Source organism: Castor canadensis, chromosome 11, assembly GCF_047511655.1.
Source record: "Castor canadensis chromosome 11, mCasCan1.hap1v2, whole genome shotgun sequence".
NCBI classification, from domain to species: Eukaryota; Metazoa; Chordata; class Mammalia; order Rodentia; family Castoridae; genus Castor; species Castor canadensis.
Window position 1 is genome coordinate 53,493,870 of NC_133396.1, and position 22,304 is coordinate 53,516,173.

Consider the following 22,304-nt stretch of genomic DNA (forward strand, 5'->3'; position numbering starts at 1 on the left):
ATTTGTAACATACCACACTTTACAAATCATTCTTCAACTTTCCAATGGTAAGACTCTCAAAACAATGGATGATCACTGTGATATGAAGAATAATGCCTCTCCCCGCCACTCCAGGATGTCCATGTCTCAATCCCTGGATCCTGTGAATATGTTACTTTGCAGATATGCTCAAAGTTAAGGAACTTGAGATGGGAGATTAGCCTGGGTTATCTAAGTGGACCCAATATAACCTATGAGTTCTGACCCTTTCCAGCTGCTGTCATAGGGAGATAAAAAGAAGAGTCAGAGGGAGGCAGTTGCTGGCTTTGAAGATGGAAGAAGTGAACCATGAGGCTGTGGGTGGCCTCTAGTCCAAGAGAATGGACTCTCTCTCTAGGGCCATTTCTGCTGACAGAAAACTTGGTCTGAGCCCTGTAAGACCTGCACTGTGCTCTGACATACAGAACTGTACAACAACACATGTTTTAAGTCACTAAGTATGTTGCTAACTTATTACAGCAGCTACAGACTAGTACAATCATGTTTTAAAATCTCTTTGAAACAATTAGGTGTGTGAATATTTCCTATCTTTAGATATTCAGGGAAACCAACTTTTAAATAAATATCATATAATTGTGGAAGGATATTCTGGTGTTGTAAATTAAAACAAAGGTATAGTCACCATAATACATTCTTGCCAAAAAATAACAAGCCTGATTCTGATCAAGCCTCTAAATCTAATTACCAATTTATAGAAAATATCTGGTACAGAAGAATACTTTAAATAACCTATGGAGATACATACTGCAAGGCTAGACAATGGGAAACTACAGGGTAAACAACCCCATTTCTTCAACAAAGAAACTGTAAGAAAAAGAGAAGAATTAGAAAAGAATCTCAGCTAGTTGCAATGTATGGCCCGTATTTGGACCCTGAATTAAGCATCACAGAACAATCAGGGAAATCTGAACACTGATTAGATATTTGCTTAGATTAAGGAAGTATTGTTACTTTGGTGGGGGTGATAATCACATCATGATCAAACATTTCTTTAAATAGTCCACATCTTTTTCAAACGTATTTTAGAGATACATTCTGAAATATTTACCAATGAAATAAGACAATGACTAGGATTCACTTCAAAAATAATGCAGGGGATGGGTAGATGATAGACAACTAGATTGGCTATAGGGTAATAACTGATAAAGCAGGATGGGAGGAAAATGGAGTTATTACCTTACCCTTTCTACAAAGCAAAAAATTACTGATAATTAACAAATAAAACAGATGAACAGTCTTAAGAGCTACAACTACAGTGTCTCATCTGAACACATGACAAGGACCCTGAGGAGTGAGAATGTACCTTCTTTTCCTGACTTTGCCTGAGATGGGAGCAGCAGGTAGCATAGAATACAATATTTATCTGAGGACTTACACAGGCAGCCCCTGCTGTTTAAATCAGCACATGACTACAGAGGATCTTGGGTTTACAGAGGAAAGAAATAGTTTCTGCTAGATGGAGAGGCTCTGGCCAATACTAAATGGCCCTCTGAGTTCAGGCAGCAGAAAAGAGCAGTTGATGTGCCCAGAAAAAAGCAATAGAACTTCTTACACTCAAGGTACAGAAGCTGTCTCTGGATAAGGGGAAGTAGGAAGAACAAGGAAAAGATTGGGCCAAACTAAATAAAGAAGTTAATTCCTACGTTAGGAAGACCCTAAACACAAGTTCTAATAGTAGATGTTTTTATTTTTATTTTGGTTTTAAGATTTTTTGGAACAGAATCCTTCTAGTGTCTGTGACAGTTACAGAAAAGGGCTGTGAGGTTGTGATTGCAAGGGTTCAAAGACTAGCTACTAAGATTTCCCAAATGGAGATTTCTCAAATGGAGTTTGGCTAGCCACCTTCCCCACCACTATTCACAGGAAAATATTTAGAGACCTAAGAACACAGAAATCTAGAACCAATGTAAAAATTTCTGCTCAAGTCTACAAAGAACACTAGAATAATAGCAAGAGTAGATGGTGCTGATTTAAAAGCTCTATCAACAAAGACCTCCTGATTAAAGATGGAACAACACTTCGCACTGCTCAGGGACAAGGGTCTACACTAACCACAATTTCCGTCCTTTGCATCACAGGATTGTTGAAGTGTCCACGCCACTGTCATCACCACAGCCGTGTTTTGCCTGATGTCCACTTAAACCTCAAACTATAGCTCATAGAACACAGAAGCCAAGACTGGCTAACAGCTTGGGATGAAGTCTAGCTTCTAGGTTACCCAAGGAAGGCATCTGCTGCCCTCAAGTCTAAGTTCTACCGAAAAATTTGTTTTTGGATGATTTCCAGAGTGTTTCTAAGGATCCACTAAAGCACAGATTCCACGGGCAAGAGGAAGTCAGAAAGACCTTCCTTGGCTTTTTATTTTTATCAAGTACAGGACGTGGCAATGAAGCAGAACCACAGCAACCTCAGCACATCATAAGATTCCTGAGGTAGAGAAAAGGCTAATAAAGGCTTTGTGTAAAGATTACTTCCTTGTTTATTCTTAAAAAAACAGCCTGCTAGCAAAGCAACAAGGGCCAAAGCATTTCAAAACACAAAGAGTAGGGGAAACCAACGCAATGTGTGCTAGCCTAGACTCCCCCATTCCTCTACCCTCCCACCTCCAATGGCAAGCAGGCTTTCAAAGGGTGAGAATCTCCATACACATGAGTTCAGTTTTGCAGACTCCATCACAAAAATTTGCAGGGCATTCTCTTACACGCAACCCACAACAATCTTCCAATGTAGCATCTTCTCAGGGATAGGGATACTTTTCCTGGATGTGAACAGCTTTTCTTGATGAAAGCAACATTGCCATGAAAATTCATGCCTTTCAGGAACTGTGAACCCTGTAGAATTAAATGCTGCCTGGGAACTGGGCTATGAGTAAAGCCATGTTACCTTTCACTTTCCCACTTTCCTTCAAACAGTAAGGGGCGAGATTTTTTTTTTTTCATTTTTCTTTTATTATTCATATGTGCATACAAGGATTGGTTCATTTCTCCCCACTGCCCCCACCCCCTCCCTTACCACCCACTCCGCCCCCTCCCTCTCCCCCCCCAATACCCAGCAGAAACTATTTTGCCCTTATTTCTAATCTTGTTGTAGAGAGAGTATAAGCAATAATAGGAAGGAACAAGAGTTTTTGCTGGTTGAGATAAGGATAGCTATACAGGGCATTGACTCACATTGATTTCCTGTGCGTGGGTGTTACCTTCTAGGTTAATTCTTTTTGATCTAACCTTTTCTCTAGTACCTGTTCCCCTTTTCCTATTGGCCTCAGTTGCTTTGAGGTATCTGCTTTAGTTTCTCTGCATTAAGGGCAACAAATGCTAGCTAGTTTTTTAGGTGTCTTACCTATCCTCATCCCTCCCTTGAAGGGGTGAGATTTGTAAACTGAAGGTACATAGAGTCATGGTGTTTCATTTGCTACATAATTTCATTGTGAAAAGGGAGCCAAAATAGAATCAGACTTCTGCTTCTGGCCAAGATACACTGACAAGGACCAGATTTCCCTTTGGCCTGAAACAACTGGGGAGAAAAAAAAAAAAAAGGCGAAATATTCAAAACAACAGTTTTAAAAAACATACGTCAGGAAATGAAGGGCAGTGATCCCTGAGAGGCAGGAAAGAAATGAGATGAGCTCTGAGACTGTGCCAGATCACTGCCTTGAGAGAGCTCCCAGCCCAGGTGAAGGCTAGCAGACTTTTGTTTTATGTTGGTTTTTGGCTGTTTTGTTTTCTTGAGACAGGGTCTTGCTATGAAGATCAGGCTAGCCTTAAACTCACAATCCTCCCGCCTCTGACTACAAAGTGCTGGGATTACAGATTTGTGCCAACATGCCTGGCACCAGCTGACTTCTTGAGAAGAGTCCAAATGGTCAAGGTGACTCGAGTATGTGGAACAGTATTACAGAGGAGAAAACTGCACAGAGAGAGCTCCATGGACCTGTACAGCAGCTGCATTGAGTCTTCAACTGAGTACATTCAGGGCTCACATAACTAGAAAGGAAAGGACCCACAGCTGAGAAAGAACGATTCCAAAGAGTAGATGGAATGATCCTCTAAGCTCAACCAGGGTGGGATGCAATTTCTATGCCTACTAACCCAGTCACTTTGTTATTCATGGAGCATCACGCAGAATACTCAGAATGGTTTTGGTTCAGTAGTGTGGTAAGCTGCTGCTATACTGGAGTCAGCAAACATTTTCAGTAAAGCACCACAGAGGAAGCATTTTAGGCTTGGTGGTTCACATAATCCCTAGAGTGACTGCTCAATACTGCTACCATCAGTAGGAAAGTATCTATGGACAATGTGTATATGAGCGAGCATGGCTGTGTTCCCATAAACTACCCTAAGAATTTCATACGATTCTTACAAGTCACAAAATATCATTCATTTGGTCATTTTCCTCCGTTTAAAAAACTTAACAGCCATTTTTAACTTGCACACCATACAAAAACAAGACAGTAGGACAGATTTGGCCCATAGGTCATGGTTTGGTGATCTCTGTCCTAAAATAAATGCTTTGTTCTGTCATACAAAGCAAAACCTAAGTAACTTAGCTACATCCAAGAGCAACTCTGAAAAATATTTCTAGAAATTCAAACATATTCAGTAGTGAAAAAAAGTCACAATAACTGGTATCCAAATAAATGTTACCCTACTAAGATGAGGAACAGAGCAAAAATACCGCCTCTTGCCATTTCTATTCAACATTGTACAAGAGGTTGTAGCAACTGTAATAAGGCAAGAAAAGTAAATAAAAGTAAATAAAAGGTTGAATTGTAGAAGCCAAACTCTTTCTTGACATATAACACAATAATTTGTGTAGAAAATCCTATACACTCAACAGATAAGCAGTAACAACCCATTAGTAAGTTTAGCAAGGTTGTATAATCAAAAAAATATACAAAAATCAATTGTATTTTTATATATAAGCAATAATCAGATATTGAAATTTTGAAATGCTATTTACAGTAAAAAATATGAAATACTTAGGAATAAACTGGATAGAAGATATATAAGATATGTATAGTGAAAAACTAAAAATGACCAGTGAGAAAAATTAAAGAAATAGATGGAGAAATTTATTCAGAACTAAATAAATCCATATTCATGGATTAGGAGGCTAGCATGGTAAAGATGTCAATTCTCCACAAATTAATCTAAAAGCAAATGTAACCTCAATCAAAATTCCAGAAGGCTTTTTGTAGAACAGAAAGCAGATTCTAAAATCCATATAGAAATGTAAAAAAAAAACCCTAGAAATAGGAAAAATGTGAAAAAGAAAAAGTGGGATGATTTCTACTACCTGTCTTAAAGGCCTATCAGAAAGGTGCAATTAGCAAAACAGTGTTAGCTCCAGTGTAAAAAGAAACAGACTAATGGAAAAGAATAAAGAGTATAGAAACAGGACCAAACATATAGTCAATGATATTTTTGACAAAGGTAGACAAAGTATAGTCTTTTTTTATAGTGGTGTCAAACCAAATAGAAATCCATATATAAAAATAAATTAAGGGCTGGAGGAGTAGCTCAAGGAGTAGAGTGCCTGCTTAGCAAGCCTAAGGCCCTGAGTTCAAACCCTAGTACTGACAAAATAAATAAATAAATTGAATTTCTATCTGTACTTCACAACATAAAAAATTCTGAATAGATCAGAGACCTAATGTAAAAACCTAAAATTTCAAGGAAAAAAAAAAACAAAACAGTAAATCTTTGTCTTTAAGTGAATAAATGATTTCTTAGATATAACTAAAACCACAAATCACATGAAAAAAACGATTAACTGGATTCCATCAAAGTTAAGAAGATCTGCTCTTTGAAAGAGAAAAGAGATAAGAAACCAAGAGCCAGGTACAGTGGCTCATGACTATCATCGCAGCTACTTTGCAGGTGGAAACTGGGATGATCACTGTCCAAGGCCAGCCTGGAGGGAAATGTTATTAGTGAGACCCCATCTTAACAAAAAAATCTGGGCATGATGCACATCTGTAATCCTAGCTATGTGGGAAGTATAAGTAGAAGGATCACAATCCAGGCCTTAAGTTCAGACCCCAGTGCCACCAGAGAGAAAAAGAGAGAGAGAGATTTGCAAAAGAGAAACGATAGATTGGGAGAGAATATTTGTAAAGCATATGTCTGACAAACAACCTATAAAGGATATATAAAAAACTTTTTTGGCAGTACTGGGATTTGAACTCAGGACCTCATGATTGCTAGGCAAGCACTCTACCACTTGAGCTATGCCCCCAGACCTTTTTTAATTGTTTATTCATTTATTCCTATGTGCATACATTGTTTGGGCCATCTCTCCTCCTGCCCCTCACCTCCTCCCTTTCCTCCCCACCCCCTCGTTTTCATGCAGAACCTATTCTGCCCTCTTCTCCAAGTATGTTGAAGAGAAAACATAAGAGATAATAACAAATACATCATTTTTGCTAGTTTGAGAAAAAGATAGCTATACAGAGAGATTCCTAGCATTGCTTTCATGCACTTGTGTATTGCAACCCACACTGGTTTGTTTCTACCAGATCTTTTTGATACTTCCTGGTCCCCTTCCCATAGAGGCCTCTGCCAATTTAAGATTACTTTATTCTCTCCTCAACAGGGAGCACATCAACCACATTCCAGTTTTAGGCTTCCTTTTCTTTCCCTATTTCTCCCGTGTGTGTTCTTCCCTTTAGTGTGTGACCCATATCCAATAATATTACTGCATTGTTTTGGGTCTATAATCTGCATATGAGGGAGAACATGCAATTTTTAGCCTTCTGAGCATGGCTAACTTCGTTTAAGATGATGTTGTCCAGTTCCATCCACTTACTTGCGAATAACAAAATTTCATTCTTTTTGTGGCTGAGTAAAATTCCATTGTGTATAAATACCGCATTTTCTTAATCCATTCATCAGTAGTGGGGCATCTTGGTTGTTTCCATAACTTGGCTATTGTGAATAGCGCTGCAATAAACATGGGTGTCCAGGTGCCTCTGGAGTAACCTGAGTTGCATTCCTTTGGGTATATTCCTGGGAATGGGATTGCTGGATCATATGGCAGATCTATGTTTAGTTTTTAAAGAAGCCTCCATATTGTTTTCCAAAGTGGTTGTACTAGCTTACATTCCCACCAGCGGTGCATGAGGGTTCCTTTTTCCCCACATCCTCATCATTTGTTTTTGGTGGTGATGATGGCTATTCTAACAGGAGTGAAGTAGAATCTTAGTGTGGTTTTGATTTGTACTTCTTTATGGCCAGGGATGGTGAGCATTTTTTCATGTGTTTTTTGGTCATTTGGAGTTCTTCCTATGAAAAAGTTCTGTTTAGTTCAGGTGCCCACCTCTTTTTTTTTTTTTCCTTTTATTTATACGTGCATACAATGTTTGGGTCATTTCTGCCCCCTTCCCCCCACCCCCTCCCTAGCACCACCCCTCTCCCCTTGCTACCAGGCAGAAACTATTTTATCCTTATCTCTAATTTTGTTGAAGAGAAAATATAAGCAATAATAGGAAGGACCAAGGGTTTTAGTAGCTGGATTAGTTTCTCTGCATTGAGAGCAACAAATGCTATCTAGTTTTTTGGGTGTTTTACCTATCCTCATATCTCCCGAGTGTGCTCTCGTTTTATCATGTGGTCAAAGTCCAATCCCCTTGTTGTGTTTGCCCTTGATCTAATGTCCGCATATGAGGGAGAACATATGATGTTTGGTCTTTTGGGCCAGACTAACCTCACTCAGAATGATGTTCTCCAGTTCCATCCATTTACCTGCGAATGATAACATTTTGTTCTTCTTCATGGCTGCATAAAATTCCATTGTGTATAGATACCACATTTTCTTAATCCATTCGTCAGTAGTGGGGCATCTTGGCTGTTTCCATAACTTGGCTATTGTGAATAGTGCTGCAATAAACATGGGTGTGCAAGTGTCTCTGGAGTAACCTGTGTCACTTTCTTTTGCAGTTGCCCACTTCTTTATTGGTTCGTTGATTTGGGGGGAGTTTAGTTTTTTGAGCTCCCTGTATATTCTGGTTGTCAATCCTTTGTTTGATGTATAGCCAGCAAATACTTTCTCCCACTCTGTGGATGGTCTCTTCACTTCAGAAACCATTTCTTTTGTTGTATAGAAGCTTTTTAATTTCATGTAGTCTCATTTGTCCATCCTTTCTCTTAGTTGCTGGGCTGCTGGAGTTCTATTGAGGAAGTCCTTGCCTATAACTATTTCTTCCAGAGTATTCCTTATTCTTTTCTGTACTAACTTCAGAGTTTTGGGTCTGATATTAAGGTCCTTAATCCACCTTGAGTTGAAAACAACTCAAGGATCTAGTTTCATCCATGTTTATCACCCTATACCGATATTAACTCAAAATGAATCAAGGATCTTAATATCAGACCCCAAACTCTAAAGTTGGTACAGGAAAGAGTAGGAAATACCTTGGAATAAATAGGTATAGGCAAGAACTTTCTCAATGGAACCCCAGCAGCTCAGTAACTAAGAGATAGCATAGATAAATGGGACTTCATAAAACTAAAAAGCTTCTGCTCAACAAAAGAAATGGTCTCTAAACTGAAGAAACCTCCCACAGAGTGGGAGAAAATATTTGCCAGCTACACATCAGACAAAGGACTGATAACCAGAACACATAGGGAACTTAAAAAACTAAATTCTCCCCAAATGAATAAACCAATAAAGAAATGGGCAAGTGAACTAAACAGAACTTTCTCAAAAGAAGAAATTCAAATGGCCAAAAAACACATGAAAAAATGCTCATCACCCCGAGCAATAAAGGAAATGCAAATTAAAACCACACTAAGATTCCACCTCACCCCAGTTAGAATAGCCATCATTAGCAACACCACTAACAACAGGTGTTGGTGAGGATGTGGGGGAAAAAGGAACCCTCTTACACTGCTGGTGGGAATGTAAACTAGTACAACCACTCTGGAAAAAAATTTGGAGGCTTCTTAAAAATCTAAACATTCATCTATCATATGATCCAGCAATACCACTCTTGGGGATATACCCAAAAGAATGTGACACAGGTTACTCCAGAGGCACCTGCACACCCATGTTTATTGCAGCACTATTCACAATAGCCAAGTTATGGAAACAGCCAAGATACCCCACCACTGACGAAAGGATTAAGAAAATGTGGTATTTATACACAATGAAATTCTTGCAGCCATGAAGAAGAACAAAATGTTATCATTCGCAGGTAAATGGATGGAACTGGAGAACATCATTCTGAGTGAGGTTAGTCTGGCCCAAAAGACCAAAAATCATATATTCTCTCTCATATTCGGACATTAGATCAAGGGCAAACACAACAAGGGGATTGGACTTTGACCACATGATAAAGCGAGAGCACACTTGGGAGATATGAGGATAGGTAAAACACCCAAAAAACTAGATAGCATTTGTTGCCCTCAATGCAGAGAAACTAATGCAGCTACTTTAAAGCAACTGAGGCCAATAGGAGAAGGGGACCAGGAACTAGAGAAAAGGTCAGTTCGAGAAGAATTAACTTAGAAGGTAACACACGTGTACAGGAAAGAATTCGAGTCAACTCCCTGTATAGCTATCCTTATCTCAATTAGCAAAAACCCTTGATCCTTCCTATTATTGCTTATACTCTCTCTTCAACAGAATTAGAGATAAGGGCAAAATAGTTTCTGCCTGATAGCGAGGGGTAATGGGGGGTAAGGGAGGGAGCGGGGGCGGGGGGGATGTGGTGGGGGAGGGGAGAGAAATGACCCAAGCATTGTATGCACATATGAATATAATAAAAAAAGAAAAAAAAAAAGGATCTAGTGTCAGTTTTCTGCAGGCAGATAACCACTTTTCCCAGTAACATATGTTGAAGAGGCTGTCTATTCTCCATTGTATGTTTTTGGCACCTTTGTCAAAAACAAGGTAGGTATAGCTGTGTAGATTCATATCCGGGTCCTCTATTCTGTTCCATTGGTCTTCACGTCTGTTTTTGTGCCAGTACCATGCTGTTTTTATTGCTATTGCTTTGTAATATAGTTTGAAGCTGGGTATTGTGAAACCTCCAGCATTGCTCTTTTTGCTGAGTATTGCCTTGGCTATTTGCGGTCTCTTGTGTTTCTAAATGAACACAAGAATGTGATGACTGTCATTGGGATTTTGATGGTAATTGCATTGAACATGTAGATTGCTTTTGGTAGTATAGCATTTTTACTATGTTGATTCTAGCAATCCATGAGCACAGGAGATCTTTCTACCTTCTGTAGTCTTCCTCGCTCTTTCTTCAGGGGTTTGTAGTTCTCCTTGTAGTGGCATTCACATCCTTTGCATATTCCTTTCACAGGTCGAGTTGTTTGACTAACTGTTCTTCAGTTTTTTCTTTAATTTCTATTTTATCTTTGAGTTCTGAGATTCTGTCTTCCACTTGTTCTAGTCTGCTAGAGTGGCCTTCCACTGTGTTTTGTGTTTCTGTTTCATTCTTTTTTCTAAGGTTTTTCATATCTTTGGTCACTTCATCTTTAATATTTTCTATTTTCTTCTTTAATCCACTTATCCCTTTATTTATAGTGTTCTCTGTTTTGCTTTGGTGTTTATTTAGGGCTCCTCTGAGTTCATTTATTTGTTTTTGTGTCTTCTCATATTATTTATTTTTGGTGTCTTGAAATTTCTTGAGTGCATCTTGTACACTCTGGTTAACCGCGTCTAGTATCTTCTCCATGAAATTCTCAGTGATTACTTGCAAGATTTCTTCTTTGAGGATGTTTTTATGGGCATCACTGGGTTCCTTGGTGTCGTTTTCTTTGTTTTGTTGGGGGTCAGGAACTGGGTGTTCATTTTCTTCATCTCCCTCTGAATCCTGTATTAAATTATTTTTTTGAGGAGAGTGGTTTCCATCTCTTCATCTTCTTCCCATCGCTCTACTTGGTGCTGTGCAACTAAGTTCTTGATAGGCTAGTTGGTGGTTTTAGTCACCTGCTTTCTTTCCCTTGATTTAATTTTTGTTTTGTGGCTGTCTTGGTGTGCTATTTCTGTCCCTGGTCTGGGTGTAATTTAGTAATAACAAATCCACAGGTTCGATACCCGACCAGTAGTTAATATATTAATAGAAGACCCCTTGGTGGTAGTATCTATAGCAGCGGGAGTTGGGGAGGTTAACATTTGTTAGGCTATCTATAGAAGTTTAGGGAATTGGATAGGGTGTCACTAAAAGGGGAGGTGGGAAGTGGAGTGGGGGAATGGGTGAGTGGGGAAAGCGGTGCGGGGCTGCTGGTTTTTATGGCCCTTGTGTGTGGTTGGGTGTATTCTGTTGTTGTAGTATAGGATGTTTGTGTCAGGGATTGCAGGGGGTTTGGATTGTGTAAAGTTGCTATTGTGTAATCCAAAGTTGCTATTGGATTGTGTAAAGTCTGGGGTAGCCCCAGACCTTTTTTGCTTTAGTTATTTTTCTGATAGGGTTGTGGGGTTTTGCCAGGGCCAGCCTTGCACCGTGGTCCTCCTGCTTATGCCTCCTGTGTAGCTGAGACTGCAACACCTACCATGATGCCCAGCTAGTTTGCTGAGGCCGGCCCTAAACCACATTCTCCCGATTCCCACCTCCCAAGTAGCCTATACCATGGAACACACACTTGAATGTTACTGAAAGTAGATTTTAAGTATTCTCACCACAAATAAACACGTTAGGTAATGCATATGTAGTTTGATTTAACCATTCCACAATGTATAAATATTTCAAAACACTATGTTGTATATCAAAAATATGTAATTTTCATTTTCCAATCATATATTTTAAATTTTCAAATAAAAATAGTTAAGGAGCTGGAATGTACCTCAGTGGTGCAACACTTGCCTATATTAATCAGCCCCTTGGTTTGCTCCCCAGCACCAAATAATTTTTTACAAAGTTAAGTGTACATCACCATATGACTCAGTCATTCTGCTTATAAGTAGTTACCAAAGAAAAATGAAAATTTATGTCCATACAAAGACTTACACATAAATTAACATAGCAGCTTTATCTGTAATCGCCAGAACTGAAAACAAACCAAATAACCATCAATGAGTGAATGGATACACAGATTATGGTAAATCCGAACAATGGGGTACTATTCTACAATATTAGAGAATGAAATACTGATGTCCACAACGACACACATTTTTAAATTACGCTTAGAGAGAGAAGCCAGATCCTTAAACCCCCACAAAATAGTAAATGCTGTATGATTCTACTTATGTAAAATTATAGAAAATAGAAACTAATTTATAGTGACAGAAAGCAGATTAGCAGCTGTCTAGGGACAGGAGGAGAGACAACAGGAAGAATTACGAAGAGACAAAAAGAAAACTTCTGGAAGTAATGATTATGCTCATTATGTTGAGTGTAGTGATGCTTCATAAATGTACACACATGTCAGAGCTTATCATACACTTCAAATACGTGCTGGCTATGGCAATGTCAACTATATCCCAGTAAAGTTGTTTTTAGAAAGTAGAATTAGAAAGAATAACATACATACTGACATGAAAAAATGTCCAAGATAATATATTAAATTTAAAACCCTGTGGAATGATACATTTATAGAGTTAGCAAGGTACCTCACAGCCTCACATATAAAATGTATGTGTTTGTAATGAATATATGTATGTACATCTATACAGAAAAGTTTGAGGAAATACATATTAATCGATTTAAAATTTTGAGACTGGAGAAGCAATGTAGAAATCTTTTCATCTTATCTGTCCCTACATTGTTTGAACTTTGTATAGAAACCTGTTACCTCTGAAACTTAAAAAAATAAGAAAATTAAAAAGTAATTAAGTTTAAAGTTAATGGGCAAAATGAACTTAAAGGTAAGAGCCAAACTGACTTACTTTATAGAAGAAAAACATGGCATCTTGTGTTTGGAGAAAAGCAAAGGGTAGGAGCATCAAGTTCACCTGGCCTTGCTATATTCAGACCTATCACTGCTCTTACCAGGTGAAAAATCACTACTTATAAGCAGTATCAAGACAGGTGATAACAACTCTCTATTTCTCAGATATCCTGAGGCACAAAATTGCCAAGAACTTTCAAAAACCAATAGTTTTCACTCCTATTTCAATGAGAAAAGGACAGTCAAGGCCACAGTTAAAATCTGACAAGGTTTCTGAGCCCACACTCCTTAGGTATTCAGTACCTTGGATAATTTTCTGTTGCTGTTGCCGAATTTCATCAAAACCCAAACCTCTGGTCTCCTCTGGCTCCTCAAAGAGCCAAGGGTTGGGTGCTCCTCGCTTAGTCTCTTCACTCATCAGGCTGGACCTAAGAACAACATTAAGTGAATTACATATCTCAAAAAGCACAGCTCAGCTGCAAATTACTCCCACAAGTGCAAGGTGGCCAGCCTTGCAAGCTTTGAAAATTCAATTTGACTATTTTTTGCATTCTTAGTTTATGCCAGGAACTGGATTCAGTTCTGTAAGAGACATGAGGATGAATAAGGCACAAACCTGGTCCACCAACAATTACAACCTATAAAAGATGATGATTAGTACAAAAACATGGTACATGTACTAATCCCCCAAGATATTTTGACTCAACTAATGATGGAAGAGGTTGGTAAATGAGGTTCTTAAATTTCAAAAACACAAAGCCAATTGCAAGTGGCCTTTTCATTAGGACACTAATGAGTATAGTCTCATTGGTTATGTGACACCAAAGGTACAAATATTATTTCTCCAGCAGATACACATGTTGTGATTACAGATTATAGCATTAAAAAACAAGACCATATAACTTCCCATTAAAGAGTACTTGGTTGTTCACCAAAACACATGCAGAGTTTCAAACACAACTTTATGAATATAGCATAGCAATCATAACACGACCAACACATTGTGAACTGTCAATCATAATCTTTGCTCCCTCTAGTGACCCTCAAGCCCCTTTGTACCAGACATGACGTTTCACTGTCCAAAGAACAGTGAACATGAAATTTCTGCCTCCACTCCACCGTTTATAGGATTCTTTCCATCTTGAGTCCCTTCTCTCCTGCCCCACCTGTCCACATTCTATTCAAGCACTGAGGATCATCTTGTGTAAGAAACCAGCTCTGACTACTTCAACAGAGATGGACATGCACATCAGAGCTCTGATCAGACTCAGACAAAATAATGATGGCAGCAATGATGCTATCGAAGTCCTAGCAACAATAATAATGACTTGATTAAGCAAGTGCCAAGTCCGGACCTGGCTCCAAGTAATTCAAATGTTTCACTCATTTCTCCATTATTTATCAGTCTTTCAGCTCTAATAGCATCTCCAGGAGTGTCTAGAAATAACTGTTCCCCTACGTTTAGTTTGTTGTTTGTTTTTTTTTTTTTTCCGAGTACTGGGGTTTGAACTCAGGGCCCTCACCTTGAGCCACTCCACCAGCCCTATTTTTGTGATGGGCATTTTCGAGATAGGGTCTCACAAACTATTTGCCTGGGCTGGCTTCAAGCCACGATCCTCCTGATCTCTGCCTCCTGAGTAGCTAGGATTATAGGCGTGAGCCACTGGCACCCAGCATGGTTTAGCTTTTTATATAGTTAAGCCTTGGATCCACTTACAGAACTGAAAAATCACCTTCACTGTGCTGCCCTCTGCTCCCCAGTGTGGAGCAAGCAGCTATCGCCCACCAGCAATATATAGGTTGTGAATGGATAAAATAATGTAAATCACTTATTCAAAACAACATTTACTCAGCACTTATTATGTGGTAGGCACTGTTCTAATTAACACGGATAAAGAAAAACTATACACAAAACAGACCAAAATTTCTTCCCTGACAAAGCCTAGGTTCTCACTATAGGTGCTGTTCTCATTTTGGGGGTGTGTGTGTGTGTGCAGTGAGGTGGGAAAATGATATGTACAATGTGTGCAAAGTGCTTAATGTAGTGCCTAGTAAATGCTAATCAGTCAACAAACTATCATTATCTCAATTATTGCATTGTATGCCTAAGAATGTCTACTGCAGGCTGTATTAATTTCACTTTAGTTTAGCACTTTAAAACTGATAGAAGAACATGATTATATCAAGAAACAAACCAAGGCCAACTAGAAGAAAACTTTTGACTCCTTGAACTAAGATACTAAGCACAGAACTGGTCTCTCTTATTCAAATGTACCAATTAACATGCCAAACAGAAGTATTATTTTCTTCCCTTCGTATCAAAAAGACAGATTGTTTTTTAACCTTACCTTACAGGAATAGCCCCAAGAATCCAAGATGTCAAGTTTTCAGATTTATTTTATATAATAATCATTCACTTCACTTAGCTTTGAAGACAAGAAAGAAAGCAATAAAAAGGAAGAATATTTGCAAACAAAGCATACCCCCTCATTCCTAAACCTTCTTGCAAGTGCCAGCTTTTGTCAAAACAGGGAATCTGTACATGGATCACTGCAAAAGCAAAGGTCAGAGGCACAAAAAGGCACCTCAAAAGTGCATCAGTGGGCATCTTTGAGTATCCATTCAAATGAAACTGCAGTTGTTTAACATTGCTCCTCTAACGTTAGTGTTTCAGTCCTACTGTTGGCTTTTTAGCACCTAAAGCATACTTCTAGAATTCAGTTATTAAAGGGCTGGAGGATAACTCAGTGCTAGAGCATATACTCAGCATGAGTAAGGCTATGGGTTCAATTCTAAACACACACACACACACACACACACACACAATAATGTTAAAAAGGGAAAAACAAATGAGAGATGTTTTTAGCAGACTACAACAGTGTGTGTATACTTTAAATGCTTATTAGAGAATAAAAGACACAACAGACACAATAGACACAATTTAATATTAGTATTAAACATGCATTGCCACCAGACATAGGAAGTGATTTTCCAGGGTTATTTAATTCCCAGAGCTGAACTATCTCTCCCTCCCCTCCCTGGTCTGTTTTGGTTTTCCTATTTTGCTGATATTCCCAATCCTGTGGGGAAATTCAGCAGTTGTTGTATGTTTACTAATATGCAGATATTTACTAATATCTGCATATTAGTAAACACTAGTTTTCCTATATGTCTTTTCATTATCTTTTATGCTCAACTTGACAACTGGGGTGATGTCTATAGTTACTAAGTACTGTTCTACATACAGTGGCCCCCAGCAGGAGCATATCAGAAGTTGATGATAGGTGAAAACACACAAATAAAAATCCAGACAAAGCAGGTCCTCCCACCCCTTACCCTGATGGGTAATCACTGTGTTAAAAACTTACCAATGTATGCTTATCCATGATATTTTTCTACAGGTCTCTATCTGCATTTATGTCTTTCATTTAGGAATCTTCAATTGGTATTCCTCCCAAATTCAACAGATCCAAAGTCACATTCATTACGCCCACCCCATAAGCTTTTCTTCACCTATGCTCTCTATTTTGGTTATTAGCAAGTCATCCAAGTCTTTTTTTTTTTTTTTCCTTTGTCCCTCTCTCCAAGGGAACTATCTCTCACACAGAGATAGTTCTCAAGTCCCTGTCCTCATTTTCATCCCCACCAGTGTGGCACTGATTCAGACCCTCATCTCTCATGTGGACCATGTGGATGGCCTTCTGAATGGTACCCTTGTTCCAGTCACCTTCATCCAAACCATCTTTACACTCTGCTGCCAAAATTATCTTCTAAAACAAAGACCTTGCTGTATCATTTTCCTATTTTAAAACCTCTGTGACCCCCTAGAAGCTACAAGTCAAATGTAAACTTTACAAGATGGCCCTGGTGACCTCTGCAATATCAACCCCCATCTCCCCTCTCTGAACCCTGCTTCTCCTTCAGCACTATATACTGCTCACCACCACTCAGACAAAGGCACAAACTTTCACACTCTCATGTTTTTGTATGAGTCTGGAGTGTCCCCACCCCCACCCCTTTGTCCATCTGGCAAAATTCTATTCATCCCCTAAGGCTCAACTCAAATGTCACTTCTGCCTCTTAGTCCTTCCTGATCCCCACCCCATCCCCCTTCCCTCAAATCAATCACTCGCTGGTGCTCCCATGGCACTTTGTTCACAACCTCCAACGTGGCATTTATCAAGCAGGATTGTAGTTAGTTATTTACTCATCTGTCTCCCTTCCTAAATTATGAGCTCTGTGAGGAAAGAGCCCACATGACAGCCATGTTTATATCCCTAGTACCAAAAAAACAGAGCCTCAGAATATGCCAGAGAAGAAGTATTCTGTAAATGTTTATGAAATAGAATTGGGAAAGCCACTGAGGGTTTTCAGCCAGAGAGGGACAAAATGAGAGAAGCATTTAACATTTTTATCTTGAGAGATTAAAAAAAAAATAACTACTACCTGCCTTCAAGACATTCACAGTAAATACTGACATTGTTCAAGCACATGGAGTGAATTCTGTCAGTAAGACACTTCCAGCTCAATCTTACTTTTGGAATGACAAGTAAGGAGCATATTTCTCCTTGGCAAAGTAAGTCAAAGAAAGGAAGTAATAATTATTATGCATCCGAGATTAGGATAGACTTTTCTCCCTCCTGTGCTGGGGATGAAACCCAGGGCCTTATATGCTAGGCAAGCAATGTACCAGTAAACTACACCCTCAGCCCATCCCCCCTTTTTTGAGACAGTCTCCCTACATTGCCAAGCTACCAACAAACTCCTAGACTCAAGCAATCTTCCTGACTCAGTCTCTTAAGTAGCTGGGACTACAGGTACCCCACACCATGCCCAGCTCATATTTTTCCTTAAATAAATCAACAATTTTTATTCATGTTTCAAGATGGAATTTAACTAATAAATGGTTATCAAATAAATGCCATATTAATAAATGTTAGTATCTGTCATACATCGATTTTACCAAAATGGACACTTCTAAGGACATAAAATGATGTCATTTTCATGGGGGAGAGGGCACAGATAATCCATCTTCCTACTGGCAAATGAAGCTGGAGCTTGTTAGAGTTCATAGGGAGGGCGTTCTTATCAAATGAATAGAGAACTGAAAAGACCGTGATTTCCAAGAAGTAGCTTTTCTTAGCATTTCAAAAAAGATGTCATAGTGACTATATAAGATGTTTATTTTGTCTGAGAAAAATATCAGTGTTTGCATATTTGCAGACCTCAGGGAGGTTGCAGCTTGTATTAACCAAGCTCTTTCTAGGGTGTAAGTGAACTGAGTCAAATCTGCAAAGCCTCCTAACTGGATTTGCCTCTGGATGTGAAAATGCTACTATGGAATGAAAGAGTAATTCCTTTTACAAAACTTTTTGTGTAGTTTTGTTCTGTGAATATAAAGACACACAGAGACTCAAATTTCAATCAGAAATAGACTCTCTGACATAAATTCTTTAGAGATAGTCTGGCAACAATATGCAGGCTAGATTATATTAAAGAGAGGCTGTGGTAGGGAGGAAGGCCAAAAGCCTGGTACAGAATTTTAGGTGGATGGTAATGGAGCTCTGGATAAGGGAAATGACAACAGAGAACAGAATGAAAGGGACAATTAACATACTAATTAAAAGGGAAATTCCACAAGTGCTGGTGAGTAGACTGGATCTAAGGGATAAAGAAGTCCAACCACGGTTGAGTTGGGGGAATTGACCCAACTTAAGAAGAGAGAAATTTCTGATTACCTTTCAATCTTCAACATGGTGCCTAACAGCAACCTCGAAGTAACACCGCTCCTTCAAGATTATGATTTTCTATGGATGTATGGATACTTGTAGCCATATTTAAAGACTGTTAACTTCTTTTAGTCCAATACTCCATTATTCCCTATTTTTATATTCCTTCTCTCCTTTTTTCTTCTATCTTTCCTTCTTTACATCCATTCATCCAACAAATACTGAACACTTTCTATGTATCAGACACTAATCTAGAGGCTTGGAATTGAATAAAAGAGACACAAATATCTGACCTCACAAAGTTGATAGACACTCTAGATATAAAGACTTCCCAAGATAGTACCTAATGCAAAGTAAATTCTCAAAAGATTTTGTTTTTGCTAATTTGAATAATCTCTATCCAGTATGAGTTCAGAACAAATAAGAACTCCAACAAGGAAAATATCTTCCTTTTTCCTATTTTTCATTACCTTTTAAACTTCAATATAGTGGCTAATAACAATTCCAAAGTAAAACTGCCCCTTCAAGATTATAAACTATGGATGTAAGGATACTTGTAGACACATTTAATAGACTGTTAACTTCCAGTCCAGTATTCCATCCTATTAATTTTTTGCCTTTTAAATGTTAGTAAGTTTTTAATGTTAATGAAAATTTTGATAAAACAGCTCACGGAAAAACAGATATGAAGAGAGGGAAGGACATCAGAAGTCATTATTTTGGCCTCCAACACAAATTTCAGACCTCCCAGAGTATTATTCCTGAGAAGAGTCACCCAGAAACTCTAAAATCAAGTACAACCAAAAGGAAGTGTTCCTTACCTGAAGTGTTTGATTGTCATGGATACCTTAAAAGTAGAAGAGGAGCAAAAAGAAATGAGACTAAAACTCTACCTAGAATTCCAAGTGTGAGCTGAACTGACGGCTCTGTCAACCCCATGGTAACTGAGAGCCATCTGCTGGTTAGTGGTCAAAGTTCAATGACAGCAAGCCAGTGGTTAATGTTTATTGCAAACAGCTCAGGATTTTATTACGCAATGCATGCTTGAAAACATGCTTAGAAACAGAGTACGCAAAAGTCAACAGAATGCCAGGATGCTCACGCAGCATGAGGGTGCTTCTATCTCGATGCCAGGCCTTCTGAACACTCTCCTCAATAACAGTTCTGCTCTTCTTTCACTTGGATCTTCACAACCAAACATGGTTAAATGACAAATCTAATGCCTGTCTAATCAAGGCGATTTGAATTTTGCATTTGGGTATTTGCTATTTCTAATGAATTCCAACTTTGTCTCTATACTACTGTTTTTCCCCTTGTATATTTCCATTCTGACTCATTTTATAAAGATAAAATGCAATTAAATATTCAATTAATTGTGCAAATTAATGCTGTATTGTGGACAAAGATGCAAGTGTAGTAAAACAAAATCACTTGCTGGCAAGCAGTACCATCAATAGTAAAAGAAATTTGTGTTTGGCAACTGATGCACAAAAACCCAAATTTGGCACCCTGTTTAAGGATGCTAATGAATAATGCATATAGCTTCAAGATGCACAGAGCCGCAAGGCGCCAGTGGCTCACACCTGTAATCCTAGCTACTCAGGAGGCAGAGATCAGGAGGATCACAGTTCAAAGCCAGCCCAGGCAAACAGTTCATGAGACCCCCATCTCAAAAAACCTCATCACTAAAAAGGGTTGGGGAGTGGCTCAAGGTATAAGGCCCCAAGTTCAAACCCCAGTACAGGAAAAAAAAAAAAAAAGCACAGAGCCAAGGACTGCTTAGATAGACATCACTTCCACATTCACAACGTGCTTTTATTACACAAATTCATACTTAAAAATATGAATTATAGAGATGGATACCCACACTTTTAACCACAGGACCCTTTACCTCTGGAGACAAGAGCCCAGGAGTCTATGAGCTCTCTCAGGTGATTTTTATGCAACCAACTGAGCACCAATGTGCAGACTGGTTTGAAAGTTACTGCTCTACTAAAAACAAAGTACACAAGAGAAAGAGATATGTGAATGCAAGTTCTACTCACTGTACCAGGGCTACTCAAGTCTCCTTTCTTCCACATCTTCTCAACCTCCTCTCCCTCGCATCCATTTCTTCCTTTTTAAAATATCCTAGACCATTTGTGGCCTATACCACACAATTCTGCACTTCATCAGTCACTATCATGTGTTGTCCTTTCATTTTGTGCAAAACAGAAAGACTTCTCCAAATGGTATACAATCTCTGCCTTCCCTTTCACTAAGATCACTGACAGTGAGGGTCCGCTCATGTTTGTAGGACACTTTTCAGTTTACAAAGGGCATTCACATACATGTATCTCATTTGAACTTCATATTATTTTGCAGATAATGATTATCTTCATTTTGCAGAAAATGAAATGGAGTCAAAACTCAAACCCAGGTTTTCTAAAACCAAATCCTTTGTTCCTTCCACTGAATCAAATACAAAGCCAGCAATATGCTGCCTGAACACCTGGTGGATTATAACATTGTCTGTAGGTGCAATGATTGAGAAAAAGGACAATGTACTCAACACCAGTAAGTAGTAGACAAATGAGAGCCCCTAAGAGAAACCACAGTAGGAAAACAAAATCTAGAGAGACAAGGACGGGGAAACAACATGCAGGGCAAAGGACAAGTATACTTGAATTCTAGTTTTCTCTCCCTGCCATTGATTCAACTTGGACACATGATACCTCTAAGAACCAGTCTCTTCATCTATAAACCAAAAAAAGTAATCCCCTTTCTGCTTACCTCTGAATATTATTGTGAAGGTCAAATGAAATAATAAACATGAAAGTACTTGGTAAATAAAGATGGAGGAGAAATAGAAAACTCTTTCCTGTTTAACAAACAAGGAAACAAATTTAAATTTCCTAATTTTTTTTTTTTTACAAAAAGCACAAGTTGGAAACTATTAAACAGAATTTTTAAAACAATCAGCATAAAGAGCTAAAATACAATATGTATATGTAATTCCTCTTTTTTGCCCCCTACTTATTAATGGACTACAATTTTCCCCCCTTCTAAATTCCCAAATGACTTTTATAATTTAAAATTAATATATGCAGAGGCAGGGATTTACTTTATATTCAAAATCACATCATACCAGTGTTTAAGGACTGAAATTCAAAAATGGCTCATTTTCACTCACAAGTTCTGCAGCACCCACTGACAGGTAACAAGTCGGGAAATAGGCTCTCCCGTAGACTGCTGAAGGGATGTAGATATCACAACTTCTAAGAAGCTGACATGGAAGTTCCTATTAAATTCTGAACATCTGTACCTTTTGTCCTAGGAAACCACTTTGGGAACTCTGTCCTATAGGAACAGAGGCCACAGTACCTATGGATATTTACCTCAGTATTGTGTGTAATTGCAAAAAATAAACATTCCAACATCCATCAAATGGAGAGAGGTTGAAAAAAAAAAAAAACCTGTGCATTTATGTTGCAGAATACTGGCTGCTGAAAAGAATTTGACAGATCTACTGATTTTGAGAAATGTCCAAGTTTAAATGAAAGCAAGTTTCAGAGAAATATGGATAGTACAATTCAGTTTTTATACAAATAGAGAAGAAAAACACATTTTTTATTTGTAAATATTTGGGTAAGCATCAATAAGCAAGGAAACCCTTCAAGTATTAACAACGATTACTTTAAGAGAATGGTACTGGAGGGAAAGA

The 22,304-nt window shown here is 38.5% G+C and overlaps 1 protein-coding gene across 1 annotated transcript in view; it reads right to left on the reverse strand.

Moving 5' to 3' along the window:
- Stx8 (syntaxin 8) overlaps nt 1-22,304 on the reverse strand; it is a 257,201-nt gene that overhangs the window by 196,704 nt on the left and 38,193 nt on the right. The window contains exon 5 of the mRNA XM_020161439.2: nt 13,176-13,300. Coding sequence (XP_020017028.1) covers nt 13,176-13,300 — 125 coding nt within the window. The remainder of the gene's footprint in view (nt 1-13,175; nt 13,301-22,304) is intronic.